Here is a 21,922-nt window from a genome sequence, read left to right as displayed (position 1 = left end):
GCGGGAATAAAAAATATTTTTTTTTGTCAGAAATGAAATTTAAGTAACAAAATAATGTCGTTTAACTTTCTTTTCTTTTTTTTTTTGCCACGGGAGTTGCCATCGTCAAAAAAAAATATTTTTTGTTAAAATATACATTTTTTTGTAATTAATGATTTTTATTTTTTTTTGTAGAGGATAGAAAGTGGCAGTAGTGGTGAAGGTGGTGGATAAGAGATGATGGTGGTGGTGGTGGTGGTGGTAGCGGCGAAGGAGATTAATGGTGAAGTTGTGGTAGTGGTAGAGTAGATGAAGTGGCAAGGGTGAATGAGAGGTAATGGTAGTAGTAGTGGCAGTAGTGGTGAAGGTGGTGGATAAGAGATGATGGTGGTAGTGGTAGTGGTGGTGGTGGTGGTGGTGGTGGCGGTGGCGAAGGAGATTAGTGGTGAAGTTGTGGTAGTGGTAAAGTAGATGAAGTGGCAAGGGTGAATGAGAGGTAATGGTAGTAATAGTGGCAGTAGTGGTAGTGGTGGCAATGGTAGTAGCAATGGCAGTCGTAGAGGTGAAGTGGCGACAGTGGTAGTAATGGTGGTAGTGGAATGGCGTTTGCAGTAGTGGTGAAGGTGGTAAAGGAGATGGGTGGTGAGAGAGAGAAAAATGAGTGAGAGACAGATAGAGGAGAGAGAGAGAGAGAGAGAGAGAGAGAGACAAAGACAGAGTGATGAGCAAGAGAGAGACAAAGTGGTCGCTAAAAGTGCATTTTCTTGTAGTGGATAGATAAATCGAGAGGGAGCTCAGTAAATAGAGAAGACAGAAGCGAGAGAGTGAGCAACGCGAACATAGTGGGAGAGAAAGAGAAGAGAGAGAGAGGGACAAAAAGATAGAGAGTGAGAGACAGAAAAAAGATAGAGAGAGAAGAGAGATGAACGAGAGAGAGATAGAGAGAAGAGAGATGAGCGAGAGAGACATAGAGAGAAGAGAGACGAACGAGAGAGAGAGAGAAGAGAGATGAGCGAGAGAGACAGAGAAATATGAGAGAGATAGAGAGAAGAGAGATGAACGAAAGAGACAGAGAGAGAAAAGAGATGAGAGAAGAGATAGATGAGTGAGAGACACAGAGAGAGAGAGAGAGAGACAGATAGACAGAAAGAAAAGAGTGACGAGTGAGAGAGAGGAAGATGAAAAAATAGGTGAAAAGATATAGACAAAGAGAGGGGAAGAGAAAAAAAGAGCGAAAAGAGATAAACGAGAGAGAGACAGAAAGAGATGAGCGAGAGAGATAACGAGAAGAGAGACAGAGAGAGATGAGAGAGATAGACAGAGAAAAAGAGAGACAGACAGACAGACAGACAGACAGACAGACAGAGAAGAGTGATGAGTGAGAGTGAGAGAGACAGAGACAGAGAGATAGAAAGATGAAAAAATGGGTGAAAAAGTTCCGTGTCTAAAGCCTCATTTTCTAGTAGTGAGTCATCTCTATCATTCATGGGTAGAATAGAGGCGCAGATTTGGGAATTGTATATTTTATATAAAAATCAAATTGAAATATTCTATACAATCACACATATTTAGGGAGTGTGATTAAAAAGTAGTAATGTATATATAATCACACTTTAATTAAAATGTGTGATTAAAAAATATATATATATAATCACACTTATTTAAAAAGTGTGATTAAAAAGTAGTAGTGTATATATAATCACACTTTAATTAGAAGGTGTGATTAAAAAATATATAAATAATCACACTTTAATTAGAATGTGTGGTTAAAAAATATCTATATAATCACACCTATTTAAAAAGTGTGATTAAAAAGTAGTAGGGTATATATAATCACACTTTAATTAGAAGGTGTGATTAAAAAATATATAAATAATCACACTTTAATTAGAATGTGTGGTTAAAAAATATCTATATAATCACACCTATTTAAAAAATGTGATTAAAAAGTAGTAGTGTATATATAATCACACTTTAATTAGAAGGTGTGATTAAAAAATATATAAATAATCACACTTTAATTAGAATGTGTGGTTAAAAAATACCTATATAATCACACCTATTTAAAAAGTGTGATTAAAAAGTAGTAGTGTATATATAATCACACTTTAATTAGAAGGTGTGATTAAAAAATATATAAATAATCACACTTTAATTAGAATGTGTGATTAAAAAATATATATATAATCACACTTGTTTAAAAAGTGTGATTAAAAAGTAGTAGTGTATATATAATCACACTTTAATTAGAAGGTGTGATTAAAAATATATATATATAATCACACTTAATTGAAAAGTGACATAAAAAATAAATATTATCACACTCAATCAAATTAAGTGTGATTAAAATATCATTCTAATTTTTTTTATCACACTTCCAATAAAAGTGAGATCTTTTTTTTTGTCAAAGTGTGATCTTTAACTATTTTTGTAGTAGTGCCTCCTAGGAATAACCTTCCTGAAAGATAATGCTTATCCTTCAATACCCCTCACTGCTTAAACCAAGTGAGATGGTTCTACCACGGTTGGATGTCAATACGACCGAGATAACATGGCCATGCTAAAGCCACAGACTAGACCGAGCTCCCATTAGCTCGGTTCTTCCTTTCACTGCGTGTACCTCGGTTTAACATATTCCAACTGTGTTGTCTGAGACTGGACTAATCACATCGAGCTTGGACCGAGCTAACCAATAGCAAGGTTCTGAGGAAAGCTCAACATACTTCGGCCCAATATAATACGATTGAGCTAACTGTCACCGCACCGACCGTGGTGACCGAGCTAACCACCAAGCTCCTTCGGACCGGGCTATCTGCAAGGCTCCTCTGGACCAGACTAATTATAAGGCCCTTTTACTCAGCCCTTCTTACTGTGACCCATAGAATGGCCCATTACCCAGTTCGGCCCACTTTATATATAAATTATCCTCTCATTGTATTTGAGAATTATTTTTTGTATTAAAAAGATTTGAAATAATTTAATTTTTTTAGTTTGTTTATTATTTATTATTTGGGTTACCTTGAGAGTAATTTAGAAAATAATAATAAGGTATAATGAGAGTAAAATAAAATTTTAAATAATTAAACAAAATATACTTCAAAATTTGGAGTACTTAACAATTTTTTGGATGTAAATAGAAATTCCCATTCTCTCCGGTCAAAATCTGAACCAAAGTCTAAGTCCCGTGAAGCCCACCATGAGCCCGACTCTCTCTCTCTCTCTCCCTATTGCTCTAAGCAAGCATCATTCCTTGTTTTTTTGTGTGGTAGTAATTTGTTACTCTTTGACTTTTAAACTGCTATACTCTCTGGTATATTGTAGAGTTGTGAGAAAGTGATTATAGATTATAACTTAACAAATTATAATTTATAACTATGAGCATAAGCTAATAACCTATTTGATGTAGCTGTGAGATTATAGATTTAAGCAAGAGAGTAATATTTAATAAATAAACTGTAAAATAACTTTTTACTATGTAATTGTCATTTTTGCCCTTATGAATATAAAAATTGTAATTTTGTTATTTTCTTCCCTTTAAATTTTGAAAAAGTTATTTCATTAATGGAAGTTGATTATTCAATACCTAATTTGGTACATTTTTATATTAAAGTCACCAAAAAACTATTTTTCTAACACCCACAACTCAATATGCAGTGTCCATCTGTTAAATTAGGGGTGTGCACAAGTTGGAGCAAAGCAGTTTAGGGAGAAAAAATAACAACCAAACTGTGATTCACAGAAACCTAACTCAAATAACTTTATCCAATCCCATTAAAATAAACAAGCTTATTCAACTTAATTCCACAAAAAAAATGAAAGCTCATTCAACGTTTAACCATGTTCTTCAAATGAATTACCTTAATTCAAAAGACGAACTATCATCCAAGAGTAACAAGAAATTAAAGTCCAACTTGTTTAAAAAGAAATCAAACATACAAATAACCATCCAAATTAAGTCCAACATGAATAAAAAGAAATTAGCAGCACACACTCACAAGCAGACCATCCAAATTAAGTCCAAGAGAATCTAGCCAATCATCTAAATTATACAATTAAACAGTCCAAGAAATTAACAGTAAATAGCAACAGCTGCTACATATGCAACATCCACTTATCCGAACTCCAAAGAACCACAATAGCTTCATCCAAACTCCAACCTTCATCAATCTACAAATATAAGCAAGAAAAAATTATTCAACAACAAAAAAAATAAAAATAAAAATTGTGAATTGGTCTCTCTGATGATGGTTAGAAATTTTTCTTGCACCAAATTCACTGGAAAGCTAAAGCAAGCCAAAGGTCGGATTTTCTTGCGCTATAAAACTTGCGCTATAAAAATTGTGAACTGGTTTTGACAAAAATCTTTACTCTTTAGCATCTGCAGTCATTGTAACGATAAGTAAAAGATGACATTAAGAAAGATGAGAACATTACTAACAATTTAATAGTTCAAACAGAAGCCTACATAGTTAGTAATGCATGTGCAGCTGTGGAATCCCAAGGCCAGTCGCAAGGAATTATAACGTATGCTTAATACTTTTATTAAGATTCTAGCTCCTCAATTAATGGCGTTGGAAAAATCAGCAAAATATCCGAAGATGTTTAAGCTTCTCTGCATTGTGAAGATTTGCAAAATCAAGGCCTTGTTTGGTTTGTGTTTCTCAAAAAATTTTGAGAAAAATTCTCTACAATAAGTTTTCAAAAGTAATCAAACCAAACAAATTTTTCCAAAAAAAAATTTCAAAACTTGTTTGGTTTACATATTTTCCAAATAAATCTCTCTCTCATACACATCAAATCAATTACTTTTTTCAAAATTCTCTCTCAAAATAATTTTTCAGAACATCTTTTGAAAAAAAACCAAACCAAATAAATTTTCGTACTTTTTATCTCAAAACATGTTTCTCAAATACAAACCAAACAAGGCCCAAGTTTCTGAACAGGTTCTTATGCATTGAAGAGTAGCAGATTCTGATACATGGGAGAGCAATTCTTATTTCCAGTATAAATGGCCATTCCATTAGCAGGCTAAGGAATAGTCATTCCATTCCTACCCATAATCATTCTAGCAACATTACCATAGATTAAGGGACTAAGTGACGTGTCAGAATCTTCAAGATGGCTTATATGCAGAGTTAACAATGAAGTCCCCGAAACCCCAATGAAGCCTATCTGGAAACCCATGTTGAGAAAGAGTAATGGACTTGATGAGGTTACAACATCGGCAGGAAAAACATATGAATGAGAACTGGTGATGATGTGATCTTTGGCTGAATTAGAAGGAAGGATGATAGGTTGAGTGAAGCAATATACCAGCCTGATATATGTTCTTTATGATGCCAACATCTCAATCGCAATTGACTAGGGCAACAAACCAGTAAGCCTTAAATTGAATTATTATTTTCCCCATTTCAATGGGTTAATTCAAATGTTCGAAAGGATTGCCCATAACCGATCAACTAAATTATCATATATCCTCATAGATCAGTTTAGTAAATACCTAGGGAAGTATATAACTATATGATACGAAAAGACCAAACATTCAAATCATGTTTCTAGAGTCTTTATGAAAAAGCTAAGCTAAGTGAAATTTTAAGGATTTGGTGGAAATGGCTAAAATGGCATGAACAAAACCTTTTTTTATGACCAATGACACTACATATATCATACAAAAAGATCATCTCTTTAAAACGAAAAAAAATTAGAAGCCACAAGTATTATGATAGCTTACTTTTAATCAAGTAACTGTTGGCTAGCATATTTGAAGCCACATTCAGCTTTCACCTTTCATGTCAAAAAGGGCACAGAGAGAGAGAGAGAGAGAGAGAGAGAGAATTGACAACTTGGTTTGACGTTTTTGAAGTAATGCTCCCATTATGAAAAACCTCAGAAAATATCATTTCCCTAAAGATTTTCCCTTCAACTGAACTTTTAAACGAAGGAAAAATGCATTTGAAGAACAAATAATATGGTAACTGAAGTCTCTTTAAATGGAACAATAATAACATGACATTAAAAGTGTTTCAGAGCACACAAATTCAAGATTTAGATAGTCATATTCTACGAACTCATAAACATGCAATTAAATTATAGGTCTCTAACATTTCTGTTCAAATATTTTCATACAGAGAAGGTATGTTTCAATCTCAGATATTCATATTCTATGAACTCATAGACATGCTATAAGAAAATTGAGAGAGATTGAGAGAGCAATTTAGCTCTGTATGTTTTTGATGTATTTAGCAATCAAATGGAACCTCCATTATATAGGAGATGGTTTACAAGACAGAATGATATGAAGCCACCGAAAGGTAGCAAAAGGAAAGGAAAAGCAAGCATCTCTGTGCTAGCACCAACTATGCAACAACTAGCAAAAGGAAAAGAAAAGAAAGCATACAACTATGCAACAACTATCTACAGATATTATCTATTAAATTATTAAATATAATATCTACATATATTATCTACTATTATAATATTAACATCCCCCCTCAAACTCAAGGAGGACAAACATCAACCAACTTGAGTTTGGAGACAAGGTCAATGAAGCGGCCAGGAGAATGAGCTTTGGTGAAGATATCAGCAGGTTGATCAACAGAAGAGATCGGATGGAGATGGACAGTACCATGAGTAACATGTTGCCGAATAAAATGACAGTCAATCTCAATGTGCTTGGTGCGATCATGAAAAACATCATTGTGAGCAATTTGAAGAGCACTGTGATTGTCACAAAAGAGGGCAGTAGCGCCAGAGGGAGTAACACCCATGTCAGCAAGAAGCCAACGAAGCCAGAGAAGCTCCTGAGTAGTATCAGCAAGGGCACGGTATTCGGCTTCGGTACTAGAACGAGCAGTAAGAGATTGTTTCTTACTGCGCCAAGAAATAAGAGAATCACCCAAAAAAAAAAGCAAAACCCAGTAGTAGAGCGGCGGTCAGTAGGATCGCCAGCCCAATCAGCATCAGAGAAAGCACGAAGCTGGAGAGAGGAGCGGGCGGAATAATGAAGACCATGAAACATGGTGCCTTTGAGATAGCGAATGATACGAATTAAGGCAGCATAATGTGTGGTACGAGGAGCTGACATAAACTGGCTGACAATATGGACGGCATAGGCAATATCAGGACGAGTAACAGTGAGATAGACAAGACTGCCAACCAGCTGACGATATAGAGTAGCATCAGAGAGAAGAGTGCCATCAAGAGGGGTAAGACGACTCTGAGGCTCCAGGGGAGTTGAGGCAGTCTTGCAATCGGTAAGACCAGCACGGGTGAGAAGATCAGATGTGTACTTAGCCTGAGAGAGAAAAGAACCCGTGGAATCATGGAAGATTTCAAGACCCAAGAAATAGCTGAGAGGACCAAGGTCTTTCATCTCGAAATGATGGCTAAGAAATTGTTTAAGATGAAGAATACCATTGACATCATCACCGGTGATAATCATATCATCCACATAAAGAAGAAGCAAGGTGGTCCCTTGAGCAGTTTTGCGGATAAACAGTGCAGTATCATAAGAGCTGGAGGTGAAACTACAGTCATGAATAGTAGAGCTGAACTTGGCAAACCAAGCGCGGGGAGCTTGTTTGAGACCATATAAAGCACGTTGAAGTTTGCAGACTTTATGAGATGGATAAGTAGACCCAGGGGGAGGTTGCATGTAGACCTCCTCAAGAAGAACACCATTAAGAAAGGCATTTTTCACATCCATTTGATAAAGATCCCAGTGTCGGGTAGTAGCAACTGCAATGAGGCTGCGAACAGAGGTGAGACGAGCAACAGGAGCAAAGGTCTCCTCATAGTCAATACCATATTCTTGATTGAAGCCTTTAGCAACAAGGCGAGCTTTATAGCGCTCAATAGAGCCATCAGAACAGGTTTTGATTTTGTATACCCATTTACAGCCAATGGCAGTCTTGCCAGGAGGAAGATCAACAATGTCCCAAGTGTGAGTTTTGTCTAAAGCCTGTAATTCATCAGTCATAGCTTGCTGCCAAAGGGGATTAGAGCGAGCCTCCCGATAGGAGGTGGGTTCATGAGTAGAAAAAGCAGTAGAACCAACAATAAAGTCACGAAGACGAGTAGAAGGTTGGATTACCCGGTGTGGTCGAGCAGGAGGAGGAGGAGCCACAAGAAGAGACTCAACAGGGGGTGAGGAGTCCGAGGGAGCAAGATCAGGACCATCAGAGCTGGCAGGTGCTTGAGAAAGACCAGTAGGCAAGGCAGTCTCAAGAGAGTCAGGCATGGGCAGTGAAGGAAGCTCATCAGAAAATAGATCTGCAGAAGGGTTAGTAAAACACAGAGAGGGTGAGGGAACGGATAAACGGAATTGAGAGAGGGAGGAAAACATTGTGTGTTCCCAAAAGACCACATGACGAGAGATACGGAGACGATGGGAGAGAGGATCCCAACAGCGATACCCTTTATGTTCAATACCATACCCCAAGAAGCAACAAAGGCGAGAACGAGGTTCAAGTTTGGTACGTTCATGAGGTTGGAGAAGAACAAAACAGGCAGAGCCAAAAACCCTAAGGGTGTCGTAAGGGGGACGGGTACCATGTAAACGCTCATATGGAGTGTGATTATGAATGACTGGTGTAGGGATACAATTGATAGTGTAAGCAGCAGTGAGAGCGGCTTCACCCCAAAAATTTTCGGGACAAGAGGAAGAGAGAAGGAGGGCTCGAGTAGTGTCAAGTAGATGCCGATGTTTTCGTTCAGCACGGCCATTTTGTTGGGACGTACCTGGACAGGAACGATGAGGTTGAGTACCATGACTCCTAAGGAAAGAAAGAAAGTCAAAATCTTTATATTCCATGACATTGTCGGAGCGAAAAATCTTGATAGTTTTAGAAAATTGGGTTTTAACCATTGCAGCAAAATTGTAATAAAGTTGTTTGAGTTCAGAGCGATTTTTCATAAGAAACAACCATGTAAAACGAGAAAAATCATCTATAAAAACAACAAAATAACGTGCGCCTCCCATAGTAGGAGTAGGAGAGGGTCCCCAAATATCAGAATGAATGAGATCAAAGGGCGCAAGAGAAACAGAATCACTTTTATTAAACGACAAAGCAGGTTGTTTTGCAAGTTGACAGGACACACAATTGAAAGCATCAAAACTTACAGTACCCAAATGACCACTAGAAATTAAAGACTTCAAACGACCAACAGAAAGATGGCCCAAACGATAGTGCCAAAGCTGAAAATGAGATAAAGGAGGAGCAGTGGTAGCAGTGGTAGGAGCAGTGATTTGAGAGGAATCCGGAACATGAAGATGGATAAGTTCGTAGAGACGTCCTTGCTTACGGCCGATCCCAAGAGTTTGCCCGGTCCGAGGGTCCTGCACCAAACAACCAGTATGGGAAAAGGTAACAGTTAGACCATGCTCACATAATTGACTAATGGAGATAAGATTTAAAGTGAGAGCAGGCATAAGATATACATGGGATAAAGATAAGTGAGAGGTGAAAACAGACCCAACATGACTTACAGACAGAAGAGACCCATCAGCAGTATGGATAGAAGGAACATGAGAAGTCGAAGAGAGAGGAGTAAAAATAGTAGGATCAAAGGTCATGTGATTACAACAAGCGGAGTCAAAGTACCAGGAAGTGTTACCTGCGGTGGTAGACAAAGCAGGAGATGGAGGAGTACCGGAATGCTGCCAAAAATGTTGAAACATGGCTTCAACATCGGTATGAGAGAAGACCGGAGTGGAAGGATCTACAGGGACAGAAGAAGGTGAATCTTCGGAGGCGGCAGCAGCAGTGCGTGGAGCAGGCATGTTTTTAAATGGAGTCCCAGAACGGTGAGAGTTGCTGCGGGAAAGATTCCCGGTGGAAGGACCATGGCGAGAGGCACGGGTAGGATTGCGGAAGCAATCTTGTTGGAGATGACCGGGGCCAGTCTTGTTGCAAAATCGACAAAGACGAACGGGACAATGAACCAGAAGATGAGTCGATGGAAGATTGCGGTTGTGACAATAGTTGCAGGTAGTGGACCGCTGTGGTGAAGGAGAACTCCGAATCTGGGGAGTAGCAAGAACAGAGTCCACAGGGTGTGGATGGAGAGTACCAAACCTGGCTTCCTCGGACAGGAGTTCAGAAACGGCTTGCTCAAGAGTGGGTAAAGGAGTGCGATGTAGGAGAGATGCGCGGACGGGCTCAAAACGAGGAGTGAGAGCCATGAGAAACTGAACCAAGCGTTGTTGGTCACGGTAGGTAGTAAACAAGGCAGCATCCTCAGTATGAGGCCATGGAGGCTCAGAAAGAGCGAGTTGATCCCAAACATAATACATTTGGGAGAGGAAATCATTAATGGTCTGAGTGTTTTCTTGGCGCATACGGTGAAGATGACTCAGAAGCTGATATTGGTTAGCAAGACCGGTAGTCTGATAGCGTTCTTGCAAAAAATCCCAGATGGCCTTGGCTGGAGAGGAAGCAGACTCAAGTTGGAACCTACCAAACTGAAGGCTGATGGATGTAATAGAAGTATTGCGAAGCCAGGTGATGATCTGATAATTTTTACTATCCCAATCTTCTAGTCGGTCGATATATTTGGCAGCGGAGTCCGTGGCAGCGGAGTCCGTGGCAGCGGATTCCGTGGTTGTTGGGACTAGTTTGCACACATCCCCAGTAATGATACGCCAAAGTTTCTTGCCTTTGAGGAAGCCAGACATGGCTTGTGCCCAAAGGACATAATTAGTCCCGTCAAGAATAACGGAAATAGGGTGATTAGAGGAATCCGGGAGATCCATGAGGGAAAAATAGCACAATGGCGGTAGAATCTGAAAAAACCGAGGTTACCAATGAATTCAGAAGGCCGAAATTAGTGGGAAAAGGAGTGAAACGACCCAAAATATGACCACAGAGGCACAAAAATGAGAGGCAAAGGGGCGCGGCGCACGTTAGCAAGAAAGGCGCGGCGCACGTTAGCAAAAACAGGCAGGCAGTGCACGGTAGCAGAGAGGGCTGACGTGTGCTGACGTCAGAAACACGCGGCGCACGTTAGCAAGGTAGTGCGCGGTGCACGTTAGCACGGGACAGTGTGGAGGACGCGTAGAGCGCGTGTGTGGCGGAAGGCGGAGGCAGGCGACGCGCCGGTCACAGAAGCGGCGCGTGAGAGCGCGTGTAACGTCTGATGGGGTTGAAATTGGTGGCGTTAGAATCGTCCGGAGGAGACGAAGGCTCTGGTGTGGTGAAAAATGTATTTCAGAGATGGACGAAAAAGGGATACAGATGAAATGCAATCTGTAGAAAAAAAAAATATGTTGGCAGAAGAGGCTAGGCAGAAAACCTGTGCTCTGATACCATATAAGAAAATTGAGAGAGATTGAGAGAGCAATTTAGCTCTGTATGTTTTTGATGTATTTAGCAATCAAATGGAACCTCCATTATATAGGAGATGGTTTACAAGACAGAATGATATGAAGCCACCGAAAGGTAGCAAAAGGAAAGGAAAAGCAAGCATCTCTGTGCTAGCACCAACTATGCAACAACTAGCAAAAGGAAAAGAAAAGAAAGCATACAACTATGCAACAACTATCTACAGATATTATCTACTATTATAATATTAACACATGCAATTTTGTACTGATGGGTGTGGATAGTCCATGATAGCCACAAACTTCATCTCTGAATTGCACAATGAAAAAAGTTTTTAAATGAACGAATTTCTAATCTGGTTTTATTTATCATCAGATGTAGATATGAATTCATGCGTATTATTAACATGTGCCTTACTATTTGACTATCTTTTTTGTCTAGTGATAAAAAAAAAATCTAATCAAAAATCTATTTATAACTAAAAAAGCATTTTTTTAAACAGCTCTTAATATTAGGGAACTGGTTCCTCTCTCTAGTGCATCTACTCGAGTGTGAGAAGCTAAAACAAAAGTGTGAATACAGAGCCCTTCGCAAGCCTTGTTTGCCAACCAAACAGAAATTAAACAGAAATTCTCGCCAACCAAATAGAAATTAAACAAAATAGAGCCCTACACAAGCCTTGTTTGCCACCATTTCACAGTAAAATACTGTCTTAGATGTATCTGTGTGTCTGGTTTGTATTTTTGGTTGTGAGGAAATACATTGATTAATATATAAGTATTTCACAAGTGAAGATTAGAGTTTGTAGCTTTATTGGTTGATTTTGAACATGGAAGAGATCACCCAAAAATCAGAGAGAGAAGGGAAAGGGAAAGGGAGAGAGAGAGAGAGAGGGACACGACGAGCCTGTTTGGTGTACCAACTCATTTGCCTTTTGAATTCAGTCACAGCATGACATATCTCAGTCTGATTTTCCTTTTCCTTTACATTTTCATTTTCATTTTCTTTTATAGGGGCTGAAAAAGAAAATTCTATGTCACTATACAGAGTTGATACAATTGTTATACCATTATTATTTTATCATAAATAAGCAAACCCCCCCCCCCAAAAAAAAAAAAAGAAAAAAAAACTTACATGAAAAACAATGCTTTCTAAAATTTTGAGTGATATAGTTTATTATTACTATTATTTTTAACACATTTCAAAGTATGCAAATACTTCTAAGAACACTGTAGAATGAATATTTTTTTATTTTATGGTTTCTACTGTTGTATTGCTGACATAAACATGTTGTCATTCCTTCCTGGTGTTTGGGTTCCAACTCAAAAATATGGTAAAAAGCCTCTAGTTGGTGTGCGCGCGCAGAGAGAGAGAGAGAGATTGAAGTTGGGTTGGGGAGACTCTCAAAAGATTTGATGCCATTGAGAGCATTGAAACTCATTTTGAAACCTTGATAATGTGACTACAGGTTTGAGGTCACACAGACATGGATTGTGGTGGATATGTAAACATGGAGGCCGTCAAGTTCCCTATGCTCCAAACCCTCTGTCCTCTCCCCAGAAAGCTGCATATTTGTGTTTAGTTGCAGATTCAGGTTTTGAGATTTTCATGTTTAGTATTGTAAAATGAATCATATTACACAAGTTTATTGAGAAGTTCTCAAATTTTTAAATAAATTTGAACAAGTTATTACTCAATTTATTAAACTTACGTAATTATAAAAATCAAATCACTCGAGCATAGTTCATTATTAGCTCAATTAAAACTCTTTTAAGAAAGTATAAGAATCTACAATGAGGAATTGTCAATTTAGGTTTGTTTGGGATGTGATTTGGCTTTTTGACTATTTTAGCGTAGGGCTAAAAAGTCATGTTGAGATAGCCTTTTTAATTTTTTTGATTTTTATGAGAAAAAAGTAAAATGATTATAGTTTGAATGTGATGTTTTATCTTATTAAGATAAAAAACTTATTTCATTTTTTTATTATTAAAATAGTCAAAAAATAAATAATAAAAAAAAACTTGACATGCTAAACGAAGACTTAAATTATCCTAAACAAAGATATGTGTAGTTATTATTAGGGCTGAGCAAGGAATACGTAAAATCCATAATCCAATCCAGTCCAGTCCAATCCGATAGGTTTAGATTGATTTTTTGAATCCGTGGTTCGGTTCCAGATTGAAGAATTAAAAATTCGTAGTCCATGGATTGGTTCCGGATTGAATCCCACGGTTCCGGATTGGAACCGATCCGGACCGTATACAAATAGTCTATATTTTTATTATACATCCTCCCTCATAGTATCTTCTCTTATTCTATATAAAACCTAAACTCAAACCTAAACCCCGTATAATATATTCTTTTATTACTTTTGTTTGTTAGTTTTTAGTTTTAATTTGTAATGGTCTAAATACTTATGGTAAAACTAGTTTTCTTATGATTGTTTAAATTCTAGAACATTATGTCACTATTATAGAAAAATATATTGTTATTATGGAACGAATATAGCGCTATATTTATATTTTTATGAAATTAAAGTGTTATATATATATATATATATTTGTTATTTAATTATGTGAATCCGTGGCCCTAAACCGATCTAATCCGTGTTTAAATAGTTGGTTCGGATTGGTTCCATGATTTAAACGGATTGGATTGGTTATGATTGTTCAGGAACCGTAGATAATGGATTGGTCCTGATTTTATCCCAATCCGATTCAATCCGGACTATGCTCACCCCTAGTTATTATAATGTTTCAGGCTTTAATTATGAACACACACTACCAGAAAATAAAAGCAATAACTTAAATTATCCTAAACAAAGAAATGTCTAGTTGTCAAACCTAATCTTATCAAAGGATAACCAATGAAATACAATCGTGATTATAACATGATTAAGGTTCACTGTTCCGCTGTACCAAAAAAAAAAAAAAAAAGATAACATGATTGAGGTTTGCATGAACTATGAATGGGCTTAATCATAACCATCTTTACTCTAATAAAATAAACAATTGGGCTTTACATTAACAGTACTTATAATTTGGAATTTGTGTTACTCTGATCCATAACCTTCAATTGTAATACATTTTATCTTAAATTTTGAATTTCGTTCTAAATAAGAATAAATGAAATATTGTTGCTCTATTTCAAATGAGCAATGGTAGAGGGCCCAAATTCTGTGGCTCAATTGTGGCTCAAATGGCCAAAACGACGTCGTTTTGAGTACAAAACAACATCAAAATGGCCAAAACGACGTCGTTTTGGCCATTTGAGCCACAGAATTAGGGCCCCCAAATATTTTTCATTTCGAATATAAAGTCGTTAATTTGATAAAATATAAATTAGTTTGACAAAAATTAAATGTTAAAAAATTATTTCTACTCACCAAAAATAAAATTATATAAAAATGATAAATCTTTTACATTTTTGTTTATTTATTTACTTTTTTACCAAATTTATTTTTAATATGTGTTTGGATGATCATCATGTAATAGGTAATTATTTTTATTGATATTTTTAGATGGTTATCTATCTATACTATCTATATAACCAAATGTAATTATTTTGTCAAAAGCCTTCAAATATTTATTCCTAAATTCTCATAATTTTAAAACACTCTCTTTCCTACGTGGCAACCTTCTTTGATTGCCTTTCATGTTTTTTATTTTTCTTCATTTTTTATTTGTTTGATTAATTAAAATTAAAATTAATTTCATTATTTATGAATAAAGATTTGAATTTCAAAATTTGTCCATATAGATAAACATATAAAAACTGAAAATTAATTTTATAATCTATAGATAAAGATAAAAAATAAACAATTAATTTAAAAAAATTAATTTCATAACTTATAGATAATTTAAAATTTCTTCCCATAAATAAACAAATAAAAGTTGATAAATAACTTATAAAAATTAATTTCATGGCTTACAAATAAAGATAAAGATTAAATAATTAATTTTTTTTAAAATCAAAATTACTCTCTTTTTTTTCCCCTCATTTCATACTTTAATTAATTTCATTATAGATAAACATATAAAAATTCATAAATAATTTATGAAAATTTATTTCATGACCCATAGATAAAGATAAAAATTTTAAAAATTATTTTTAAAAAATAATTTCATGTCTTATAGATAAATAAACATATAAAAATTGATAAATAATTTATAAAGATTAATTTCATGGCCTACAGACAAAGATAAAGATTATATAATTGATTTTCAAAAAATTTAAATAATAAAATTTAAATAAAGATATAATTTGTTAATCTATATTTTTATTGATAAGTCCAATTTAGAAGTGTTTTAACCCAATAAGTCCATGAAGGAATTTTTTAACCCATTTAGTCCCATGTATGTATAGTTTTATTCCATAAAGTCCATTTTCTTGATTTACACTATTTTTTTGGACACTTATGCCCTTATATTAAATTTTGATACCTTTATAAATATTTTTTGAACGATTAGTAATTTAATGATGTGAACATTCATATTTTTAAATTCACATTGGTAGGAATGTAAAATTGGCCCGTGGGCGGCCCGAAATCCGCTCGTGAGCCGGGGCGGGCCCGGCCCGTTGACAATGTGAATATTCACATTGACATATTAACATTCACATTAATAGGAGTGTAAAATTGGTCCGCGTCCCGTGGCGGCGTGAAACCCACTCGCGGCCCATGGGCGGCCCGGGGCGGGCCCGGTCTGGTCCATTGACAATGTGAATATTCACATTGACATGTTAACATTCACATTAATAAGAGTATAAAATTGGCCCGCGGCCCATAGGCGACCAAAAGCCCGTCCGCGGTCTGGGGAGGGTCCGGCCTAGCCCGTTGACAATGTGAATATTCACATTGACATGTTAACATTCACAACGATAGGAGTGTAAAATTAGCCCGCGTCTCGTGACTGCCCGAAACCCGCCCACGGCCCGTGGACGGCCCGAGGCGAGCCCGGCCCGGTCCGTTGACAATGTGAATATTCACATTGACATATTAACATTCACATTAATAGGAGTGTAAAATTGGCCCCCATTTCGTGGTGGCGCGAAACCCGTCCACGGCCCATGGGCGGCCCAGGCGCGGGCCCGGTCCGGCCCGTTGACAATGTGAATATTCACATTGACATGTTAACATTCACATTGATAAGAGTATAAAATTGGCCTGTGGCCCATGGGCGGCCAAAAGTCCGCCAACGGCCCGGGGCGGGCCCGGCCTGGCCCGGCTCGTTGACAATGTGAATATTCACATTGACATGTTAACATTCACATTGATAAGAGTGTAAAATTGGCCCACAGCCCGTAGGCGGCCCAAAGCTCGACTGAAACCCGAGGCGGGTTTGGCCCGACCCGTGACAATATAAATATTCACATTGACATGTTAACATTCACATTGATAGAAGTGTAAAATTAGCCCGCGCCCCGTGGCTGCTCGAAACCCGCCCACGGCCCGGGGCGGGCCCGACCCGGCCTGTTAACAATGTAAATATTCACATTGACATGTTAACATTCACATTGATAAGAGTGTAAAATTGGCCTGCGACCCATGGGCAGCCTGAAACCCGACCTCGAGCCGAGGCGGGCCCGGCCCGTTGGCAATGTGAATATTCACATTGACATATTCACATTGATAGGAGTGTAAAATTAGCCCGCAGCTCGTGGGCGACCCGAAGCCAGATCGCAGCCTGAGGCGGACTTGGCCCGACCCGTGACAATGTGAATATTCACATTGACATGCTAACATTAACATTGATAGGAGTGTAAAATTTGTCCGCTGCCCAAAGCTCGCCTGCGGCCCCGGGTAGGCCCGGACCCAAACCCGGGTAGCCCATGGGACGCGAGTCAATTTTACACTCTTATCAATATGAATGTTAACATGTCAATGTGAATATTCACATTGTTAACAGGCCAGGCCGGGCTCGCCTCGGGTCACCCACGGGCCGTAGGCGGGTTTCGGGCAGCCACGGGGCACGGGTTAATGTTACACTCTTATCAATGTGAATGCTAACATGTCAATGTGAATATTCACGTTGTCAACGAGCCGGGCCCGGGCTTCGGGCTGCCTACGGGTCACGGGCCAATTTTGCACTATTATCAATGTTAATGTTAATATGTCAATGTGAATATTCACATTGTCAACGGGCCGGGCCGGGCCCGCCCTGGGCTGCGGGGCGGGCTTCGGGCGACCCACGGGCCACGGGTCAATTTTACACTCCTATTAATGTGAATGTTTATATGTCAATGTGAATATTCACATTGTCAATGGGTCGGGCCGGGCCGGGCTCGCCCCGGGCCACCCACGGGCTTCGGGCCGCCCATGGGACGCGAGTCAATTTTACACTGTTATCAATGTGAATATTAACATGTCAATGTGAATATTCACATTGTCAACAGGCCAGACCGGGCCCGCCTTGGGCCGCTCACGGGCCGTGGGCTGGTTTCGGGCAGCCACGGGGCGCGGACTAATTTTATACTCTTATCAATGTGAATGTTAACATGTCAATGTGAATATTCACATTATCAACAGGTTGGGCCGGGCCCGCCCAAGGCAGACCACGAGCCGCAGGCGGGTTTCGGGCCGGCCACAAGCCGCGGGCTAATTTTACACTTCTATCAATGTGAATGTTAACATGTCAATGTGAATATTCACATTGTCAACGGGTCGGGCCCGACTCGAGCCCGGGTTTCGGACTGCCCACGGGTCACGGGCTAATTTTACACTCTTATCAATATTAATGTTAATTTGTCAATGTGAATATTCACATTATGAACGGGCCGGCCCCAGGCGGCGGGCTGGCTTCGGGCCGCCCACGGGCCGCGGGCCAATTTTATACTCCTATCAATATGAATGTTAACTTGTCAATGTGAATATTCACATTATCAACGGACCGGGTCGGGCCTATTTTTTTGGCCTGTGGGCTGGTCCGGCCCGGCCCGACTCGAATTTTTCCGGGCACCCAAGAGGATCGACATGGGCCGGGCCCCTACACATTGACGATATGAACATTCACATTGACAGTGTGAACATTCACATTAGGGGTGTTTTGGTAATTATGTCACCCATACGACTTATTGAAATATAAGAAAATAATGTGAACTAAATGGAACATAAGTAGATGAAAAGGGTATTTTGGTCTTCTTATCTCAAATTGGACCTAATGGAATAGTCAAAAAGAATATGGATTGGATAGAATAAAACTTTTAGAAAATGGATTTATCAAAAAAGCTCCCTATCAAAAACATATTTATCTAAATCTTTATTTTGATTTACTCATTTTTTTTCTCCTATTACATATTATCTTTTTTCATTTTAAATTTTTTATCTTATGAAATGCTCTTATCTATAACTTCTTATCTCCTATTAAATTCTTAACCTTCTCTTGATAATTTTTATTATTCGTTATTATCTACCAAATGATAAAGATTATAAAATAAGATAAATATTTATTCATAAATTCTCATTATTTTAAAATACTCTCTTTCCTACGTGGCAACCTTCTTTGATTGCCTTTCTTGTTTTTTATTTTTCTTCATTTTTTATTTGTTTGATTAATTAAAATTAAAATTAATTTCATTATTTATGGATAAAGATTTGAATTTCAAAATTCGTCTATATAGATAAACATATAAAAACTGAAAATTAATTTTATAATCTACAGATAAAGATAAAAAATAAACAATTAATTTTAAAAAATTAATTTCATAACTTATAGATAATTTAAAATTTCTTCCCATAAATAAACAAATAAAAATTGATAAATAACTTATAAAAATTAATTTCATGACTTACAAATAAAGATAAAAATTAAATAATTAATTTTTTTTTTTTAAAAAACAAAAGTACTCTCTTCCCTCCCCCCTCCCCCTTCATTTCATACTTTAATTAATTTCATCATAGATAAACATATAAAAATTGATAAATAATTTATGAAAATTTATTTCATGACCTATAGATAAAGATAAAAATTTTAAAAATTATTTAAAAATATAATTTCATGACTTATAGATCAATAAACATATAAAAATTGATAAATAATTTATAAAGATTAATTTCATGGCCTACAGATAAAGATAAAGATTAAGTAATTGATTTTCAAACAATTAAAATAATAAAATTTAGATAAAGATATGATTTGTTAATCTATATATCTATCAAAAGCATATATATCTAAATCTTTATTTTGATTTACTTTTTTTTTTCTCCTATCACATATTATATTTTTTTATTTTAAATTTTTTATCTTATAAAATGCTCTTATCTATAACTTCTTATCTCCTATTAAATTCTTAACCTTCTCTTGATAATTTTTATTATTCGTTATTATCTACCAAATGATAAAAGTTATAAAATAAAATAAAAAATTATCGCTCTGAATGAGAATAGTATTAATAATGAAATAATAAAGACTACGTGGGAGAAAGTAGCATAAAAATCTCACAAAATTAATTTTCTTCACTATATTTATAAAAGGTAATAATTTGAGATTTTTTCTATTAGTTATTAAAAATAATTTGCATTAGATCATTATTATGTTTTTATTTTTAAATTTTTTTATAAGGCTGTCATTCGTTATAGTATTTCTTCAATCTCATCTCTAAATTCTCTCTTTGAAATTTTTGTTTTTTCAATAATTAAGTTTAGAATCAATTTTTTATCAAATTTGTTTTCTTGATCCTTATTTTATTGAAAGATCGAGACAAATAAAACTTTCATATAATATATGAAATTAATGAATATAATACAAAGATGATAGGAAAGTACTACATATTTGTCAATATCTCTATGTTATTATTAGTTGATTTGCTAGATTATACTATCAATTTAGAGCTCATATGATTTAATTCAATGTTCATGACTCTATTTGTATTTAACCATTTTTTCGTTGAGTAACCGATATAATTTTTTTTTTTTTTTTTTGTATATGATGATTAAAGTTATCATTTTTTATATTTTTTCAAGTACAATTCAAATAATTTTTTATCATTTTTTTTATAAATAAAATGGATTAAAACTATTCTCTTATATAATTTTTATAATACTGTGACATTCTTATCTTGATTAATTTTTTTAAAATGACGTAGGAACTATGCAAGTATTATTCAAATTATGGAGAATGATTTATACTTTGATATGATATGAGTGTGTCATTGATAGAGGAAATCAAAGATAGAGAGTTGCTAATATAATCAATTAATGATTTGTTTGAGAAGTTCTTTTTATAAACAAGGCAACAAACTTAGATTAAAATTTTTTAAAAACTACTTATAAATTATAATTAAAAGTTGACATTTATTCATAATTTGATCCCACAATAATAATATACACCACTGATTTAAAAATCCAAGTAAATTTATGATAACTTTTATAGAATTTATCTCTTTTAATGTTTTGTTTAGTTTAATATAAGTTATTTATGTTATTAAGTGATTGTGATACTATTATTCTCAATAATTTTTATAATTAATAATTTCTTATGAATATCAAATTTTATTGAAAAATTTTGTGAGTTAATTATTGTTAACATCTACCTAGATGGCTTAATATTATGGCTGTCGCTATTAAGATATAATTTAAGATTAAGATAATTTATTTATCACATAAAATATATATAGTCTATTTTTCCGTGCATCGCACGGGTTACCGCTAGCTATGTAATAGATGATTGTATTTATTGTTAACAGATATTTTTTTGATGGTTATTATGTAATAGATAGTTATTAGACTTTTAATATATAATTGATATGTTTAATATATAAAATGTTTTTAGTTTTGAATTTTTGAATTTAATGAATTCGCTTAATAATTATATCAAAATTGTCGTCATGTTTGACTTTTGAAAAAATAATAACTAATTTAATGAAAATATAAAAATAAATTATTTCTATCCTCCCAAAAAATAAAATTATATTAAAATGGTGTGTTTTTATTTTTATTTTTATTTTTAAAACCAATTTAATTTTTAGTTTCCTAGAAAAAATTTCTGAAGAATGATTCTGAAACCAAACAAAACAGAATTTTATAACTAAAAAAGTTTCAACATTATTCATTAAAAAAAAAGTCATTATATTTCAAACAACATATAAACTAACACACACAAAATAAGTTGTATGACAATTTTTCCCTTAAAATGGAAGGACAATATCTTCAATTGTCCTTATTTAGAACGAGATTTAAAATTCAAGATCAAATCTATCACAACTAAAAAATCAGGAACCAAAATAATATAAGCCCCAAACTGTAAACACGTCCGTATAGCTCACTCTAAACAATGATGCACTTTTTCATGTACAAGTATGACTAGTGGAGTATAAACGTGCTTTCTATTTCACTAATCCGTTTAATTTGTACATTTACAAGTGCTTACACAATGGTCAAATTTGTGTGTGTTTGGCAGACGTCATCGTAAGATCAGCAATGATGGTGAATTCGGTATAATGAATTTGAGATAGATTTTGAAATAATTTTGGTGAATATAATTCTTTGAAATCCTTCATAATGATTTTTGTTTTTTAGTTCTCAATTCAATCATCTACTTAATTAACTTTCAAACTACCTCCAATAGTTAACCTTCTGTAAGTAACATCAAATTGCTTCATTTCAAATATCCAAATAGAGCTTCAAG

General features: G+C 35.6%; 1 protein-coding gene and 1 long non-coding RNA gene across 2 annotated transcripts; both read right to left on the bottom strand.

The window, feature by feature from the left end:
- Positions 1–3,868: 3,868 nt before the first annotated feature.
- On the bottom strand, positions 3,869–5,205 carry LOC145793115 (uncharacterized). Its single transcript, XR_014333699.1, has 2 exons — positions 5,058–5,205; positions 3,869–4,146 (listed from the first exon to the last, which is right to left on the bottom strand). It is a non-coding gene; the product is annotated as an uncharacterized LOC145793115 (long non-coding RNA).
- Positions 5,206–8,837: 3,632 nt separating this feature from the next.
- On the bottom strand, positions 8,838–10,732 carry LOC145793926 (uncharacterized). Its single transcript, XM_082876834.1, has 2 exons — positions 9,595–10,732; positions 8,838–9,316 (listed from the first exon to the last, which is right to left on the bottom strand). The coding sequence occupies exons 1-2, from the start codon at positions 10,730–10,732 to the stop codon at positions 9,279–9,281; spliced, it is 1,176 nt and encodes a 391-aa protein (XP_082732960.1). The 3' UTR covers positions 8,838–9,278.
- Between the last annotated feature and the right edge of the window lie 11,190 nt (positions 10,733–21,922).

This window comes from Camellia sinensis, chromosome 6, assembly GCF_055761805.1.
Source record: "Camellia sinensis isolate YWXY chromosome 6, ASM5576180v1, whole genome shotgun sequence".
In the NCBI taxonomy this organism is placed as follows: Eukaryota; Viridiplantae; Streptophyta; class Magnoliopsida; order Ericales; family Theaceae; genus Camellia; species Camellia sinensis.
The sequence above is the reverse complement of the archived record's forward strand: the minus strand, read 5'-3'. Positions and strand labels throughout refer to the sequence as shown.